General features: G+C 40.5%; 1 protein-coding gene across 4 annotated transcripts in view; it reads right to left on the minus strand.

Moving 5' to 3' along the window:
- Positions 1–19,689, minus strand: part of LOC124134966 (solute carrier family 13 member 5-like) — an 80,523-nt gene that overhangs the window by 9,902 nt on the left and 50,932 nt on the right. For 3 of the 4 annotated variants that reach the window (XM_046500085.2, XM_046500086.2, XM_046500087.2), the window contains 7 exons: positions 6,651–6,800; positions 5,799–5,914; positions 4,963–5,105; positions 3,650–3,743; positions 2,927–3,073; positions 2,222–2,350; positions 256–357 (listed from right to left, as the gene is read on the minus strand). In XM_046500085.2, the coding sequence (XP_046356041.1) occupies positions 256–357; positions 2,222–2,350; positions 2,927–3,073; positions 3,650–3,743; positions 4,963–5,105; positions 5,799–5,914; positions 6,651–6,800 (881 nt within the window). Of the gene's footprint in view, positions 1–255; positions 358–2,221; positions 2,351–2,926; positions 3,074–3,649; positions 3,744–4,962; positions 5,106–5,798; positions 5,915–6,650; positions 6,801–18,135; positions 18,413–19,689 lie in introns of those variants that run through there. The other variant, XM_046500084.2, reaches the window with a different exon arrangement.

The following is a 19,689-nucleotide window of genomic DNA, read 5'->3' on the forward strand; positions in this document are numbered from 1 at the left end:
AGGGGCTAAAACAAGGACTGGTCGGCTCGGAGTCAGCATACTGTGTCTGAGTGGTGTATTCATGTTAAACTGCGGCATGGTATCTCAGTGGGCTAGCACTATAAATCGGCATCAATCCGTTCAAGCAGCCACACACACACGCGTAATGCACGTCGCTATGTAAGTGCACCAATTTTGGACGCGACGTTAAACCCCATTGCACCTCACCTCACCTTATGAAATTAAAACTTGAGAGTAATAGAATATGAAGCTCACGTGATAGAACCGAGTTTCTTATACTCTGTCAAGATCACATTTTTCACTTTCTCGGCTTGCAGCTTTCTTATGGGGTCATCCTTCAAGCACGAACAGAAGCCCCTGGAAAAAAACAGGACTTGAAAAGAATTCCTTTCTAAGAAGATGTGTTGTCCCTTTCCTTGGACGACGACTATCGTGATCTCTGTTACAATATGACAGTGCTTCAATCACATACAGATGACGAGGACTAATATCTATAACACGTTTTTCCATTTGACACTCATAAAAATAAAACGTCGACAACATCCAAACCATTTCACGACGAACATAAATAAATGAACTGTTTTCGATATTAGAGCTTTTATTAGGTTGTTTGTTTATTTGTTGTTTAACGCTGCACTCAGCAATATTCCAGCGCTAAATGATCGAATATGGACCAGACACATCATGTGCATCGATCTACGCAAGTGGGATACGACGGCGAACCTGGCTACCCGTAAGACGTCTCTTAGGGCAAGCATGGGTTGCTGATTAGCAATTTTAACCCGGATCTTTACGGGTATTTTATCAGGAACTTTAAGGAGTGAGAGAATCTTGACGTTGTGTTACGCGACAGGCAGCAATATTCTATAGCCACTTTAAAATGCCACTTGAGTCTGAGCAAGGCCAAACAGTGTGACAGTATAAGTGACCGTCTACGACTACACATAGATTACTCATATGGTAAACAACCGATACTCAGTGGGCTCTCACGACAAGCAGGGGGTAGTCGGGACATACTCTTCCCACGAATCCCTTTTGGAATAATTACATCAGACCTGTCGAGGCTATTCATCCCAGCGTAAAACCTTTTCACTCACCAACTCCAACATGATAGGCTACGTTAGAGTGGTCGACCCGTGAATTTGGGTAGAATAGGTCTTGCTTGCCGTAAAAGGCGACTATGCTCGTCGAAAGAGGCGACTAACGGGATCGGGTGGTCAGGCTCGCTGACTTGGTTGATGCATGTCATCGTATCCCAATTGCGTGTGATCGATGTTCATGACCCATGAAGATCCGGGGTAGAATAGGTCTTCAGCAACCCATGCTTGCCGTAAAAGGCGACTATGCTTGTCGTAAGAGGCGACAAACGGGATCGGGTGGCCAGGCTCGCTGACTCGGTTGATGCATGTCATCGTTTCCCAATTACGTGGGACCAATGGCCATGAAGATCCGGGGTAGAATAGGTCTTCAGCAACCCATGCTTGCCGTAAAAGGCGACTATGCTTGTCGTAAGAGGCGACAAACGGGATCGGATGACCAGGCTTGCTGACTTGGTTGATGTGTCACTGATCCCAATTACGTGGGTCCCGTAAAGATCCGGGGTAGAATACGTGGATCGATGATCATGATATTAATCACTGGATTGTCTGGTCCAGACTCGATTATTTACAAACCGCCGTCATATAGCTGTAATATTTCTGAGTTCGGCGTTACACAACATACAAACCAAACAAAACCAATTGCGTGGATCGATGCTCATGACATCAATCACTGGATTGTCTGGTCCAGACTCGATTATTTACAAACCGCCGTCATATAGCTGGGATATTGCTGAGTGCTGCGTTAAACAACAAACAAACCAAACAAAACCAATTGCGTGGATCGATGCTCATGACATCAACCACTGGATTGTCTGGTTCAGACTCGATTATTTACAAACCGCCGTCATATAGCTGGGATATTGCTGAGTGCGGCGTTAAACAACCAAGCAACCAACGTTAGCGTGTTCAATATAATGGTCTGGCTGTACACGTGTGAATGTGTACCTGTCAAGTCTGCAAATTATTCTTGATACAATATCTTAGCGCTAACATGATCGTGACCCCCATGCCTTTATAATAACATAGATTTACTACGATCGTAGCAATAAGATCACTTTGTGGAACGGGACCCAGATCTACCTCTTGTGTTGCATGCCCAATGGTCATGGCAATATGCTTACTTGCATCTGAGGTAGAGAATGTTCAGCCACCCCCAGCAGACAATGAGGACGACGACGGACAGAGGGAATCCGTAGGCCATCCAGGAGGCAAAGTTGACGGGAGACTCGATACCTCGAGAGCTGTACAGTCTGCAACAACAAAAGTCCAAAAGTCCACACTTCACCAGAGTTTGTCAGCATGTATGTCTTAACATTTTAAAATAAATTTGGACCTCGGAGGAACGATCAGGATGCAGACATGGTTCCACCTGAAATACTATGGATATTATATTTTTATATTCATTAATGCCCAATGAGAACGGAAAGAAAAAAATCTAAATTTACACTTATTTTTTCTGCAGACTCATCATGGATGCAAAATAATGGTGTGCGTTTTGAAAAGAAATCATCTTGAACACTTGTACGCTGCTAAATTTGACATCTATATTTCGCCAGTCATAGCTGCTTTCGTGCATACTAAATGTAAAGGACTCTCCCTTGATACACAGGCTGCCGAAACACCATAAGCCTTCCGATAGTTGGAATACTTATTTTGAAATCACAAGTTGATGCCATGTGTTCTCTTCTTCTGTCTTTTGACTTCGGCCAACTGCAATCCGCTACCCAACAAAGAAAACAATAATGGCCTAAACTAACCTTTCACGTATACATCCGTTCACACTATAAGTTCCTGAATTGAAGCAATGTAGGACAAAGTACACTTACTCATCTGTTTGTCCTTTCAGAACGAGATTTGGCCCAGTTCCTGTAAGACTTGCAATACCTCCGGAATTAGCCCCGTATGCAATACAAAGTGATAGGCCCTTCTTCAAACGGGTAAATTCTGCTTCTTCGGGTGTCCCTGGTCCATCGCTGCAAGAGTAAGTCTAATATTGAAGCGTCCCCAAATTATTGCATTGTATCGTAAAAACTACGATGTAATCGAGACTGATTATTCCCTGGCGTTGGATTTGACATGAAGCTGGTGTTATAAGCAGTTCGCTACAATATACACATTATTCAAGAGAATACACATAAAAAGTGTCCGACTTGAGTCTTTCACTATGCAAGATGCGAACTAGGTGTGTCAGTTGATTTAACGCCGCCTTGTAGTGTATTTCATGGACAATCTTAAGCGGTAAAACTCGAAGTGATGCAGGTCTCAGACGTTTGCCACTTTGGTGCTGATTAGTCCAGAAACATAGTGAGGAAGTTTTGGTTGGTTTGATGTTTTACGCCGCACTCAGCAATATTCCAGCTATATGACGGCGGTTTGTGAAGAAAAATCAGGGATCCAAACTCATGGTCGTAGTTTTCAGGAACGCTGGGGAGGCAAGTCTAATTGCGGTGTCTCACGCGACTGGGCCCCCTAAAGCGGGCTGGAATTGGTGCACGACCTAAACGATTTAACATGCAATATAGTGGAATACATTCCGGCGATACACTTACGACAGTTTGGATTGTAGCTTGTCGACTGCTGGTTCGGGGTCTTCTTTTTCAGCTATTTTTTCATTATTTGATTCTTTTCCATTCATTTCAATTGCTGAAAAGGAAATTATCTCAGGAAAACAAACAAACAAGATTCCGAGGATCACTACCAGTGACGGGAAATACATTTATGACATTTGCCGAACAAGACCTCGCAGAGAGTGCCATACAGTTGTCACCTAAACACTTTTAAAGGTCATGCTGTAGAATATAAATCTGCTGTTTAAATGGTTGGTTGAAGGTTGGTTGTTTTACGCCGCACTCAGCAATATTCCAGCTATATGACGGCGGTCTGTAAATAATCGAGCCTGGACCAGACAATCCAGTGATTGATATCATGAGCATCGATCTACGCAATTGGGATCGATGACATGCTTCAACCAAGTCAGCGAGCCTGACCACCCGATCCCTTTAGTCGCCTGTTACGGCAAGAATGGGTGTAATAATGCTGACAACAATGATGACAGCAATGAACATGAGTGCACCTAAGATGATTTGTCGGATACATACTTGCACTTACAAAGGAGTTGTAGGAAAGATAACTGCACGTAAAAAGGAATTGTCGGTTAGCTTATTGCATTCAAGACGTAATTGTCGGTTAGATAACCGCACTTACAAAGGAATTATCGGTAAGAAAACTGCACGTAAGAAGGAATTGTTGGTTAGATAATTGCACTTAGGGAGGAATTGTCGGTTAGTAAACTGTACTTCATGAATTGTAAAGCAAGTATGTACGGGTACTTAAGAACGCCCTATCTCCTAGGAGTGCGAATTATCAGAGTGTACACTCTGTAGGTCCAACTCTTTTTCTTTCCTAACTTCATTCCGAAAAAGCATTCACGTGTTCATTGCTGAAGAAAGAGAAACAATGAAGCCTTTCTTTAAATTTACAAATAGTGGCATACTTGCTTTACAATTCATGAAGTGCAGTTTACTAACCGACAATTCCTCCCTTAATGCAATTATGTGACCAAAAATTCCTTCTCAAGTACAATTATCTAACTCGTATATCAATGATAATAGACAGTGACATGACCTTTTCGGTTCGTGAGTAAGTATGGCTTAATCAATGTATTGAATGTTTTGGAACAGGCCAACCAGACACTGACAGGATTAGCAACGATCAACACCGTCATGGAACAATGACACAAAATGAGCCAGGTCACTCATTGAAACCTCATCACTCGACTCTCACTACAAGCATGGGGGACCTGGTCCTGTCCAGATTCTTCCCCTCTGTGTGATACCACCAGACTCGTACAACTGGAACGTACCTCCCTGGTCGTTGGACAGGTCTCTGGTATCCTTCAGCTGCAGGAGGATGGCGTTTGCGATGGGGATCATCATTGCCGTCGTTGCAGTGTTGCTGATCCACATCGACAAGAACCAGGTTGCTATCATCAACCCCAGCATTAACCTGTTAAAATAATGGTTTCGGTGTGACCATATTGTAAGACTTTCGGTTTGTTATTTTACGCCGCAGACACGTTTTAACACGACAGCCTGGAAATAACGTGACCAGCCAAACCAGTGGTTGATATATGAGCAGCATCTCACGTTATACCAAGTACATCAACCATGTCATCGATCGCAACTGCGTGGATCGATGCTCATGATATCAATCACTGGATTGTCAGGTCCAGACTAGGTTATTTACAGACCGCCGTCATATAGCTGGAATATCGCTGAGTGCGACGTTAAATAACAAACCAACCAACCAACATCAACCACATCACCAAGCCAACCTATTACAATTTGCAGCGCTAAAGACCTAGTGTAACTCGGATCCACACGGTGTCAGAACACAGCGTTTATGATCTGACGTAATCCTTGTTATGTCAAAGAAGACTTAAGCTCGTAAACATATTGGGATCCACATGTATACCAAAAAGGTTTAAGCTATGAACCTCCGCAGAAGATTCTCATGTGCATGTAAGGCTTTCATGTAAGTATACATTCCGTCATCAATTGCAGTAAATAAGTATTATTTATTGCAACATATTTCTTCGCATATTGCAGAAAAGCATATCGTACTACTTGATAACTGGTTTCTGTACTTCGACGTTGTATGAGTTTATGATAGGATCTGATTGTATTGAGAAGGACCCACCATCTTGGCTCGGACCCCACCAGCATCAAAATACGCAGTGCGATTCTTCTGTGTATGTTCCAGTGTTCTATAGCAACAGCCATACACAGGCCACCGAGGAAAACCATGATTGTATCCTGTGTAAATAAATCACCAAGGTTAAAGTTTACACACCCACACACACAATTGTAACCAGCCGACTCTCATCACAAACATGTAGAGTTCCTGGGAACCTCTTCTGGGCTGGAATCCCAGGTTTTATTATCTGGTTATTATCTGGCTTTGGAGAATTATATGTATAGACTGACAAATAACAGTTTGCGCAGTTGTTGTGGATAACAATATTTCATGTATGTTTTATATAGCTACTGACAACTAAAAACTACTACTACTACTACTTCCAAGACTTCTTCAACTACTATTACAACTACTACTACATCTAACACTACTACTACTTCCAAGACTACTACTACTACTACTACTACTACTACTACGACTACTACTACTACTACTACTACTACTACTGATACTACTACTTCTACCATTACTACTGCTGCTGCTACTACTTCTTCCAAGTCTACTACTACCACAACAATAACTACTACTACAACTACTACTACTACTACTACTACTACTACTACTACTGGGTGAAATGAAAGTCACATTTCACTGTTGTTTTCTTTTTCAAGCTGCTGTACATCTTCATGGGAACATTTGACCATAAAATTATTTGGCTTTAATATATGTTTTAAGACTTTAGATGTATCACAAGTACACTTTAATTCTCCAAAGAACATAAGACATTGTGAGTCACACCATGATAAATACACACTTCATCAGAGTTACTTGAGTATATAAATTCTCATTACTCACGTTCATATAAGCCTTTGATATGACTTTAGCCTCGACCACATTGAGGAGGGGGAACATAAAGACGGGCAGTAGCGCGGTCACAGATATTGGCAGCGACTCGCTGATCCAAAACACCGCCATTAGGATGACAACGTACGCACATCGTCCTTCCTGCAATGAAGTAACACGCAAATCCATTAGTGAAGCCATGCGGCTTCCGGAAACCACACATTCAGTAAGTAAATTGTTAGAACAGATGACGAGATGCAGCGCTTTACATTCCGTACAGTAATTATTGAGAACAGATGACGAGATGTAGCGCTTTACATTCCGTACAGTAATTATTGAGAACAGATGACGAGATGCAGCGCTTTACATTCCGTACAGTAATTATTGAGAACAGATGACGAGATGTATCGCATTACATTCCGTACAGTAATTATTCAGTACAGATGGAGAGATGTAGTGCTTTACATTCCGTACAGTATTTATTTAGAACAGATGACGAGATGTAGCGCTTTACATTCCGTACAGTAATTATTCAGTACAGATGGAGAGATGTAGTGCTTTACATTCCGTACAGTATTTATTTAGAACAGATGACGAGATGTAGTGCTTTACATTCCGTACAGTAATTATTGAGAACAGATGACGAGATGTAGTGCTTTACATTCCGTACAGTAATTATTGAGAACAGATGACGAGATGTAGCGCTTTACATTCCGTACAGTAATTATTGAGAACAGATGACGAGATGTAGCGCTTTACATTCTGCACAGTAATTATTGAGAACAGATGGAGAGATGTAGCGCTTTACATTCCGTACAGTAATTATTTAGAACAGATGGAGAGATGTAGCGCTTTACATTCCGTACAGTAATTATTGAGAACAGATGGAGAGATGTAGCGCTTTACATTCCGTACAGTAATTATTGAGAACAGATGACGAGATGTAGCGCTTTACATTCCGTACAGTAATTATTGAGAACAGATGGAGAGATGTAGCGCTTTACATTCCGTACAGTAATTATTTAGAACAGATGACGAGATGTAGTGCTTTACATTCCGTACAGTAATTATTGAGAACAGATGGAGAGATTTAGCGCTTTACATTCCGTACAGTAATTATTTAGAACAGATGGAGAGATGTAGTGCTTTACATTCCGTACAGTAATTATTGAGAACAGATGACGAGATTTAGCGCTTTACATTCCGTACAGTAATTATTTAGAACAGATGGAGAGATGTAGTGCTTTACATTCCGTACAGCATTTATTCTGAACAGATGGAGAGATTTAGCGCTTTACATTCCGTACAGTAATTATTGAGAACAGATGACGAGATGTAGCGCTTTACATTCCGTACAGTAATTATTGAGAACAGATGGAGAGATGTAGCGCTTTACATTCCGTACAGTAATTATTTAGAACAGATGACGAGATGTAGTGCTTTACATTCCGTACAGTAATTATTGAGAACAGATGGAGAGATTTAGCGCTTTACATTCCGTACAGTAATTATTTAGAACAGATGGAGAGATGTAGTGCTTTACATTCCGTACAGTAATTATTGAGAACAGATGGAGAGATTTAGCGCTTTACATTCCGTACAGTAATTATTTAGAACAGATGGAGAGATGTAGTGCTTTACATTCCGTACAGTAATTATTGAGAACAGATGGAGAGATGTAGCGCTTTACATTCCGTACAGTAATTATTGAGAACAGATGACGAGATGTAGTGCTTTACATTCCGTACAGTAATTATTGAGAACAGATGGAGAGATTTAGCGCTTTACATTCCGTACAGTAATTATTTAGAACAGATGGAGAGATGTAGTGCTTTACATTCCGTACAGTAATTATTGAGAACAGATGGAGAGATTTAGCGCTTTACATTCCGTACAGTAATTATTGAGAACAGATGACGAGATGTAGTGCTTTACATTCCGTACAGTTATTATTGAGAACAGATGGAGAGATTTAGCGCTTTACATTCCGTACAGTAATTATTGAGAACAGATGACGAGATGTAGTGCTTTACATTCCGTACAGTAATTATTGAGAACAGATGGAGAGATTTAGCGCTTTACATTCCGTACAGTAATTATTTAGAACAGACCATACCATAAGACGTTAAAAGATTGTACTTGTTGTTACCCTTTCTGGCGCTCGACATTAAGGGGCTAAAACAAGGACTGGTGGGCTCGGAGTCAGTATACTGTGTCTTTGTGGTGTATTCATGTTAAACTACGGCATGGTATCTCAGTGTGCTGGCACTATAAATCGGCAACAGTCCGGACTAGTACAAGGAGACACACACGTGCATGCACGTCGCTTTATAAATGCAATGATCTTGGACGCGACTTTAAACCCCATTTCACCTCACCTCACCTCACCTCACCTCACCTCACCTCACTAGTATGACGTCATGTATAACGCTGATAACGTAAACAGTAATATTCTGTGACGAGTGGCTCAGATATGCGTCCCCTACACTAAATATAGTTATGTTTAGGTTCAGCCGTTAGGTTAATTTATTTCGAGGTAGGTCTACTGAAATACTAAAATAAAATACCAGCCCTCTTGCCCCCAAAGTTCCAATGGGTCTGTTTATTGATGCTTTGCAGGCCTGTTACAGTATGGTAAACCTGTGTTTACCAGTTGTGTTTACTGAGTAAACAAACGGTACTGTGGCACAGATATGTGTGTCCTTGGCGTGACAATGAATGTTTGATGTTAAGATCACCAGCCACGTTTGGGTATTAGAACGACCATATCACTGCTACAATGTATATGACCCATAAAAACGACCAACCCAATTCGGTCTGAATAATAATGGTTGCTTTATAGCATAACAACATAGAGTTTATGAATATGGTAAAATGTTTTTATGCGGACTAAGAACGTATTATTAGTTCAGTTGTATTTGAATCTAAGGGTCCTTATATCACATAAAGGCAATACATATTCAACAAGAAGTCATTCCATGTGGGAGATGGGATTAACGCCGCTTTGAGCAGAATTCCAGTTATATCACGGCTGGTCAGCTTAATGTGGGAGGAAAGGCTATATTACATACAAAAGCTACTAGTACATGTACATGAAGGCACACGTGAACAAAACAATGACATTACTTTCTATTACACAGAACCTGTATGTTGTGTGTTTGGTTGTCATGTTGGTCTCATTTGCGTTGCTACATATTTAATACAAGGCCATTTTGTAATTATGTCTTGCATGTACATTTAAAATACTCATTTGTTGCAATATTTGTTTTATTTTGCAACAGTACAGCATACACAATGCAAAGATTTCTCACTCTGACATATATACATGTAGCGCCACCATATTAAATTATACATCTACCCGAATGTGGCCTAAAGATGGCTTCACAAGAAAAACTTACGTTTTCTGATTTTTGTTAAAGGGAAACAACACTCCAAATATTGACAAATGGATGGGCTTTTTCTTCGCGGATTCAAAATTTGCTTATTGTGGACTATAATTTCGACTGGTTTGACTTGTGTTCGGCACTATTCTCGCTGCGCTACGCGAAGCGACTATCCGATTATCAAAGAATGAGAAGCCGTATATCATAAGAAAGGAGCTGTAGCCAAACTGCCATGTATTACTTGAAAGGGTGAAGCTATCGGTCAACATCATAGTATGCACAGAAAAAAAACTATATACTATCCCTTCAGAGAATTCAAGATACGAACAGGTGATAACGAACTTGGTCAATAAGAATGGAAAATTTGAGATAAATTATCACTAGACATGATGATTTACCATTTAACTTGCATTTCTGATCTGCTAGACATGGTTTTATGTGCGGAAATAAAGGTTACCGTGTGTATTTTCTCGTAAACTAAGCTGGAAATAGCAATCAGCAGCTGTATGGACATTTTCCACCAATCTACCGGTGATTCGGTTGAAAAATACACAATAAATATAACGTCAACGAAATTTGCTGCAATGATTGTACAAACAGTATCTGAAACTGTTATTTTATCAGATATAAAATATTCCAACTTCGAGTTATTTTAGTCGCGGCTTTTACTATATATATGTAAAATAATAAAAACCATAAGCGTAGCACTTTGGAACAACTGATTGCTGCTGCCGGATATGTTTTACGTATGAAACAATTTGATCAGTCACCGTTGAGGCCTCTCGCGTTCCTGCTACCGCAAATGAATGAAAACAAAACGAAAATATCGTAATTACAACCGACAAAAGTTAAATGTATAATGCCAGGCAGTTACCATGTTCGAGGAATGTATCCGTCAATATCTATATAAAGGAACAATTTCCCATATATGTGAAGCTGTACAAAGAAAGTTGTCCCATGTCAAGTGTCTTTGTAACAATCTAATATTTAAAAAAATATATGTATATAATTATAGCGTTTCGGGATATTATGACCCCAGTGCGTTTCTCAATTGATCGCGTAAGTTTGTTTCAGGTGTTCCACATAGGTTTCAAGTCTCATTGGTTAGCTGAGATAGCACACGTGACAACTATATATGCCCATGATGTCCGCGGTTCTTTTAAAATTTATAGAGTAAGATAACAAGATACAATCAATGTATCATCGGCAATCCTTTGAAAAAAGGACGTTGTTTTTACGTCGGCACAAATAAGGGATATTTCGTATGCTTCAGTAAACCTAGTAGTATATAAACCCCTACTTTTGACAAATCCACCGGCAAGATCACAGTGAGAAATCAATAAATGTTTTATCGGTTGATCCTTTGATAGCTGTTTTTTTGCAACTCTATTGATCACTCCTCTCTTGTTGCGCTGGCAAGTGCATATAACATAACACGTAGTACATTCACCACATCATACCTGGATTTTAACCAGGTCGTAGATTAAATATTTACCCCAGACACAACGCGAACCATTGAGTGCTTTATTACCTTGACACCTTGACAGCAGTGACATTATTAAGATATTTTGCAGTCTTTGTCAGGTAATCTGGGTAGCTCTACCACTAATTACACCTGAAATAAAGTCATTAACTGAGCATAAAGTGGAGAAGTATGTTGAATAGGTTTGATATTTATGAAGTCGTATCGACATATATAACTAATAATGCATTGTGAAGAACTTCAACCTTCGGCAAGACAGAACGCCAGATAATGTATCTGTTAGTTTATAAATGGGATATAACAAGTTATACAAATTAGAATGCAATATCAGAAATGGGCTTCACACATTGTACCCTTGTCGGGAATCGAACCCAGGTCTTCGGCGTGATGAGCGAACGCTTTAACCACTAGGCTACCCGTCCGCCCCCGGCAAGGGAAGAAAGTGAAAGGCTGTCGGAAGATTTTAAAAACGTAAAGGTCTGTGTAATATCTAAATGGCTGAGTTGTGGACTTTTGACATGGTGGGAACTGTCCGAAAAAGGGAGGTACTAGCTTTATTCAGAATCTATATGGGTTTGTCTAGTTGCCTTTACTGTAGATGTATGCTTCAAGGTGGCTATGATCAAGGTGTAAGTGGGTATGTGAGGGGTGTCGACATGTCTAAACATGTGCATCACTATATTTTCAATAAACATTCACAATGAATTTGGAGAAATCAATGCAATTGAAGTTTGTTGTCCCTGAACAACAGACCCGCCGGTCACGGCAACGCCACGTGCTTCCACATATATCGTGGATTCGGGCAGGTCAGCATTATATTGACTATATTTTTTAACGTCACTGTTTACTGATATACAGACATATCCCGTCACGTTTGGGGACAAAGCCATATTGTAATGCCCGTCTGCATAGTGATCTCCTATAACTGTTTATGTGAGTTTAAGTCGTCTTTCTATTCATACGGACTAGACAATTGACACTTACCACGGTAAACGTGAAAACGTGCATCACTTCAGGCTTTCCTCCCATATTAAACTGACGTGAAAAAACTTCAGAGTGGCGTTACACATCAAGACGTTATTCTCATGTTTGACTTCAACGTATATATCCATATGAAAAATGTAGCATAAATGCCTTACAGATATATAATTGAACTCATTAATATCACGTGGTTAATTGAACGCAGGGCTTCGGAGTATTTAACCTCTTCTTGTATTTCTCACGTAAGTATTTCAATTCACTCTCCTACCCAGAGTTCCACTACAGAGGTGTGACGATTTGATAACATCTTGTTCAGTCCATTCAACAAATTCACATGCTTTTCATCTATTTCACTGTTGAAACGTCCACACATTTAGGTGGGCATATGTCATGAAATTGTTAACTTTCATTGAAAAAAATATCCTATAACATCTAAAACTATTTTTATATTCGCATTTATCCTTTGTTTACAATGGTTGTAGACACGTACAGACATCGAATCCCTACGGATAGCTAGCGATACAGTCATTATTATGCGTTAAGATCTATTGTCATACTTCTCAGATGGAGGGGGCACGGGTGGCCCAGTCGTCTAAGGCGCCGCGATTCGCTGTAAAGAGTTGCGTCCCTTGGGCACGCCAGTAACCACTGATTGTGGATTCGAATCCGGGTTCGCCCCGATTATGTTTCTAGGTTTGTCAGCACGATACCTGTGCTCGTGGGTTTCACCGAAGTGGTAAACGTCTGAGACATTCATCACTCCGGGCTTTCCTCCCCCATTAATCATCAAATGATAAATATTTAAATTATTAGGTACTATTATTGTCAGTCTTGATGCGAAAACAGGAAAACATTCATTATACGTGTCCACAATAAAAGAAGTTTTACGAGTTGCCAGAACGTGTCATGTACTGAGCTCGTGTGCAGGAAACAAGACGTCAAGTGCGTGTCGTCTAAACACGCCAGCAGTAAAGTTACGAACAGTTAACGTTTGTTCTCGAAATAACATAGCACTTTGTTCTTCTTAACCTACATGATGAAACTCAGTCAAGAATTGCACGTTTACATTTGTGAGTGTTTTGAATGCATTGTAACACAACTAGTCCGAAGAAAATCTGACTTCAAGAACATAAATGTATTTCCCCTATGCCGCAAATTAGCCCGTTTCAATTGTTTTTCTCAAACAATTTGTGTGGCCACAAAGATAATGTACGCTTACGATGTACTGTGTAATGTGCATTTTCCAATACATCATTCACAACACCCGGAGGTATTACATCATCTCTATTTACAGTGGCGCTATATGGCGTCCAGGTAGCGAATCAGAATTGTAGATACTCCCTTACTGGCTCCGCATGCCAGGAGCTCAATCCATTTAATTGATGGAGATTGTACATTTTCCAACAATGGCCCCATATATTGTCCAAGTGTAACTGAATCATGATTCAAACTACTCCTTTTAAGGCACAGGCGTGAATTGTTGAATGGCGATTGTACACATTTCTAAAATGACCTGGACTTACTGAATTCCGGTTGCACATATTTCTATAATGACCCAAAAATTATCCGCACTTACTGAATTACCCGAAATTACTGTGACACGATAGTAAATATTTCTGTAACGGCCTTAAAATGACCCGGAGTTACTGAATCACGATTGTACACATTTCTAAAATGACCCGGGTTTACTGAATTATGATTATATATTTTAAAAGAGCCATATAATGACCCGGAGTGACTTAATCACGATTGTACACATTTCTAAAATGACCCGAGCTTACTGAATTATGATTATATATTTTATAAGAGCCATATAATGACACAGAGTTACTGAATCATGAATAGACATATTTCTAAAAAGCCTCAACATGACACGTACTTGGTGGAGTACGATTGTACAAATATTTACAAATGATCTGGAGTTACTGGAAAATGTTTGTTCACGTTCCTTTGAAGGCAAACAAACAAAGGCTGATGCACTAGATGTACTTCATTACAATTCAGCTTTCTGTTTTTACTCAAGTTTCAAAACTTCCTTTTTGAAATCTTTTTATGAATTGCATTACCTGGAAAAGTGTACTGTGTCAATACGTAATAGCCCCTGGACTCAACGGAAATCCTGGAAAGAACTGAACCGTAACGAGATATACTGTAATGATACACATCTTCAAGGAAGTTGCATTGTTATGTCGCCCTCATTCCCATTTACTGATAAGCCACCCGTGAAGATCCGGGTCACAATGGATCTTCATCAACCCGTGCTTGTAACAGGCGACTAACGGGATCGAGTGGACAGGCACACTGACTTGGTTTATGCATGTCATCATAGCCTAATTGCGTAGATCAATACTCTTGATGCGAGTCACTAGATTGTCTGTTCCAGACTCGATTATTTACAGACCGCGGTCATACTGAGTGGAGCTTTAACAACAACCAACCAAACAAACAGGAAAAAAACAACAGAATAGTATCGCTGTTCTCACTTACTGTTATAAGGCGATTGTGTTTGAGAAATGTTGATGTGATTCCTAGCGGTGAACTGGTTTCAGGCAGAGATGTCGTGTTGTGTTATTTCTGTACAAGGAAATGTATGCTGCCAAGTGTTAATAATAGACGATTGCTTGACATTTTACAATCTCAAACAAGAACCAGTTTCAATTATGTCAAAACAACTGATTTTTCAACTTTGTTCACCCCTATCCCACATAAGAAACTTGAGGACAAATTTCACAGAGACGGGAAATGAAGGCAGCAACAATAATGAGGGTACAAAAGTCATGTAGGTCACAGTTGTTGACGAGGATTTCCCTGTATGATCCAAGAGCAATGTTGGACACAGGTGGTGCGTGTGTGTGTGCGCGTGCGTGTATGTGTGTGTATGTGTTAGTGTGTATGTGTGAATGTGTGTGTTAGTGTGTGTGTGTGTGTGTGTGTGAATGTGTGCGTGTTAGTGTGTGTGTATGTGTGTGTGTATGTGTGTGTGTGCGTTAGTGTGTGTGTGTGCGTGTGTGTGTTAGTGTGTTAATGTGTGTGTGTGTGTGTGTGCGTTAGTGTGTGTTAGTGTGTGTGTGTGCGTGTGTGTGTTAATGTGTGTTAGTGTGTGCGTGTGCGTGTGTTAGTGTGTGTGTGTGCGTTAGGGTGTGCGTGTGCGTGCGTGTGTGTGTGTGCGTGTGTGCGTGCGTGTGTGTTAGTGTGTGCGTGTGTGTGTTAGTGTGTGCGTGTGTGTGTGCGTGTGTGTGTGTGTGCGTGCGTGTGTGTGTGTGCGTGCGTGTGTGTGTGTACGTGTGTGTGTGTGTGTGTGCGTGCGTGTGTGTGTGTGCGTGTGTGTGTGTGTGTGTGTGTTAATGTGTGTTAGTGTGTGCGTGTGCGTGCGTTTGTGTGCGTGTGTGCGTGTGTGCGTGCGTGTGTGTGTGTGCGTGTGTGTGTGCGTGTGTGCGTGCGTGCGTGTGTTAGTGTGTGCGTGTGTGTGTGCGTGTGTGTGTGTGCGTGCGTGCGTGTGTGTGTGTGTGTGCGTGCGTGTGTGTGTGTGTGTGTGTGTGTGTGTGTGTGTGTGTGTGTGTGTGTGTGTGAACCTGTGTGTATATGTGCCTGTGAGGGAGATGTAACGGTAGCTGTTCAACTGAAGGTCAGCAGGGTCACACTGATGTAGTGTATATTGTACAACAACGTTACTTCAACATGGAAGTATCAGGACATTATTTGTTCTTTATGCGTTGAGGGCTCCATGACATGTGATTTGTATATAGAACTGAATATAATGTTTCCTAAGTGAGGAATTAGGATGTTTCAATTCAGCATTGCCACGGGTGTTTCAATTCAGTATTAACCCTGGATGTTTCAAGTCAGCATTAACCCTAGATGTTTCAATTCAGCATTAACCCTGGATGTTTCAATTCAGCATTAACCCTGGAGGTTTCAATTCAGCATTAACCCTGGATGTTTCAAGTCAGCATTAACCCTGGATGTTTCAATTCAGCATTAACCCTGGAGGTTTCAACTCAGCATTAATCCTGGAGGTTTCAATTCAACATATTTACAAGTCCACACCTGTAAAATGTGCACCATCAACAAAAGTGCGGTTCAAGTATGACAAGTGTTTTATCCTCTATCTGGAAACATGTCTTCACGGTCTAGAGCCCGGTTGGCATCCGATGTTTACGACATAACTGAGATGTACCATTATCCATAACGTTAAACGTACGTCAAATGTACGTCAAATGTACGTCAAATGAATGTCTAGAATATAGAGCATTATGTTATATACAATACGAAATTCAATTGTCTTTATTGTCACTGTACTTATTTACAACTGTATTTTAACACATCTCCGTTACTTGACGCAGATGCATAGTGTAAGATGTAGATGTGTCGCTGTGGTTAAAGGGGCTGTAGGCCTCGGACCAGTTGTCATTTTTTGAGAGACTCAGTTTATATTTAGCTAACTTAGATATACTGCAGTTTGTCTGTTAATACAATCACCAGTGCATTTCATGCTGTTTTCTGAAATAAAACAAATCGATAACCAAAGTGCTTGAGTATCCATGCTTTGCCAAATATGGATAAAAACGGATTTAGCTTCTTTACGAGTTTGTTTAATTTTATACAATCAATAGTCAAGAGTTTTGACGTTTGCTTTTAATAATCCAGTCTGGTTCAGGATATAATCAGTGGTTGTCATACACACATATAACCAAGCAAAACACTCTATTGTCATTTGATACACGTCAACCAGAACGTTGTCACACATGTCAGAGACAGTGGGTTTTCAACAGCTGGTAGATGCAAAATATACGTTAAACTCTGATCGACAACACGATCAGAGTTTACTTTTGAATGCTTTCATAAATATACATAACCAATAAAAATTCTGTTCATCATTATGAATATGTGAAAAATTGTTGAGATAAAGGTATATATTGCCATCGCCGTTACATAGCTGGAATATGCAGACTGCGGAGTGATACACCAAACAAACAATGCATGGTAGAGACACTAAGAAATAGTAACTGGCGAGATAGTGGCTTTTTGTCACCAACATGTGTATTGTATTTTGTATTAACACGTTATTGCTTGTACGTACGACTGACAACAACAAGGCTTATGCGCCACGTGTCAAACGGAATGACAGTAACCCTGCCAACGCCCATTATACAAGGCCGCCTCCGTGGTCTAGTGGTAGACCGTCTGTCCGGAGAGCGGAATGTTGGGTGTTTGATCCCCAGCCGCGTCATACAAAAAAACGTGAAAAATATGGTACTTGTTGTTACTCTGCCTGGTACTCGGCATTGAGGGGCTAAATCAAGGACTGGTCGGCTCGGAGTCAGTACACTGTGTCCGAGCGGTATACTTTTTGTTAAACTGCGGCATGATGTATCACTGGGCTAGTACTATGAAATCGGCATTATTCCGGACTATTACACACACGCGCGCGCGCATGCACGTCACTATATAAGTGCAATAATCATGAACGCGACGTTAAACCCCATTTCACCTCATCACCACAACCCATTATACATAATACGTATAAACAAAACACGTATAAACTAAACACATTGTAAACATCGAGTCTTGAATATTTACATTAAAAGCGCAAATCACGGTACATGAAGCTGATTAAATCAACCGAATAATGAAATGAGTTGATACTTACCTTCGTAGGTATCAGTACTGGAAGCGGCAATAACAGAATAGGGGTAAGAAACAGTATCAGTAATGTCCTAATTCTCCACAGATCCTTAAGCGTTTTGCTAATTGCCATCCTTATGAACTAGTGGTTTGAATACGACAAACTGTTCAATACGATATATCTTGATGGTATCGTGCACTGGGTGCACAACAAGGAAACTCTCTCTGTCCGTTTCTTTTAAGTTTCAGTCTTCAAAACCTATATCACTGTCAACAACGCTAGCTATGTGGGTCGTATGCACAAGCTCTATGACGGTGTATGTACAACTGTATATATAACCTCAATAGGTCACATGACGTTTACCCCGGGTATCCGGGAGGAGAGGTTACCGGGTCATTGAACCTCCTCATCTTGCCAAAATCAAATGTGTTTTTCATACTTCAACTGGAAATACAGTGGACCACATTCACCGACTCCTGATAACACTATACTGACTTCTTCTCATCCGATTCAGTGAACAGCCCATGCATCACTTCGGACTTTCCTCCAAAATTAAGCGGACGCGATCTAACTGGAATACCGTTACTCTCACTCACCCTTAACCCGTGCTGGCTACTCATCCTATTCAGTGAACAACACATGTGGGAATGGGCGTATTTTTAGTCCACGATTAGAATGACCAACACATACATTTACATACACATGTAAGTTCTTCATGTCAGCTGTTGCGATGATGTAAACCGTATGCTGTTAACTCAGTACTGTTAATAGTGTGCCAGATGTACTGATTATTTGAATAGGTTGAATAGTTATTCTTCTCCAGATGCACTTTTGACAAGGCATTTTGTAATTGGATTGTAAAAAGTGTTGTCGATCAGTGGGGACAAGACACATTCACACATGAGCCAACTTTGGATATACTGAACAGTCGTAGTTCGAGCCATTGATGTCATGCATGTAAGCAGTCGACGAGGTCTCGTTGGAATTCCGGGTTAGAATAGGTCCCCGACAACATGTGTGTGTCACCCGAGGCGACATAATAGACTCGGTGACTTGGTTCATTGGGTGTCATCGCTCCACGACGGCATGTGCACTATGCTCATAATATGTATCACTGGTTTGTCAGGTCCAGGCTCGAATTAAGGGTTGTCGTCCTATTGCTGGAATCTTGTTGTGAATATGGCGGTAAACCACAAATTATGGATGAGAACTAATTGCTTAAATTAGAATGATGCACAATCCAAAGTAATTAAATGCACGGTCCATTGTATTAGATTTCTAAGGATAAAATAATGTATTTATTGATTAAAATAAAAACCATAACGAGTGACTTGGTAGAATATCACTTTTTATTCCTACTACTATTTCTGACATAAGAGTTACTTCCCCTAAGGGTTATTTACCTTAGTTTCTTTTCTGCTGCATTTCCACATAAAGGATCTCCTTGACAAGCCTTATGAAAGGATACACTGCCAATGACAGTGGCGCTATCGATGCGACTCCTCAAATGTCATATTCTGTCTTCAAGGGCGCTGTTCCTCAAAGTTATCTATCACTATGACTGCCGTACGGCTTTGT

This window comes from Haliotis rufescens, unplaced genomic scaffold (assembly GCF_023055435.1).
Source record: "Haliotis rufescens isolate VD_foot unplaced genomic scaffold, xgHalRufe1.0.p SCAF_15, whole genome shotgun sequence".
In the NCBI taxonomy this organism is placed as follows: domain Eukaryota; kingdom Metazoa; phylum Mollusca; class Gastropoda; order Lepetellida; family Haliotidae; genus Haliotis; species Haliotis rufescens.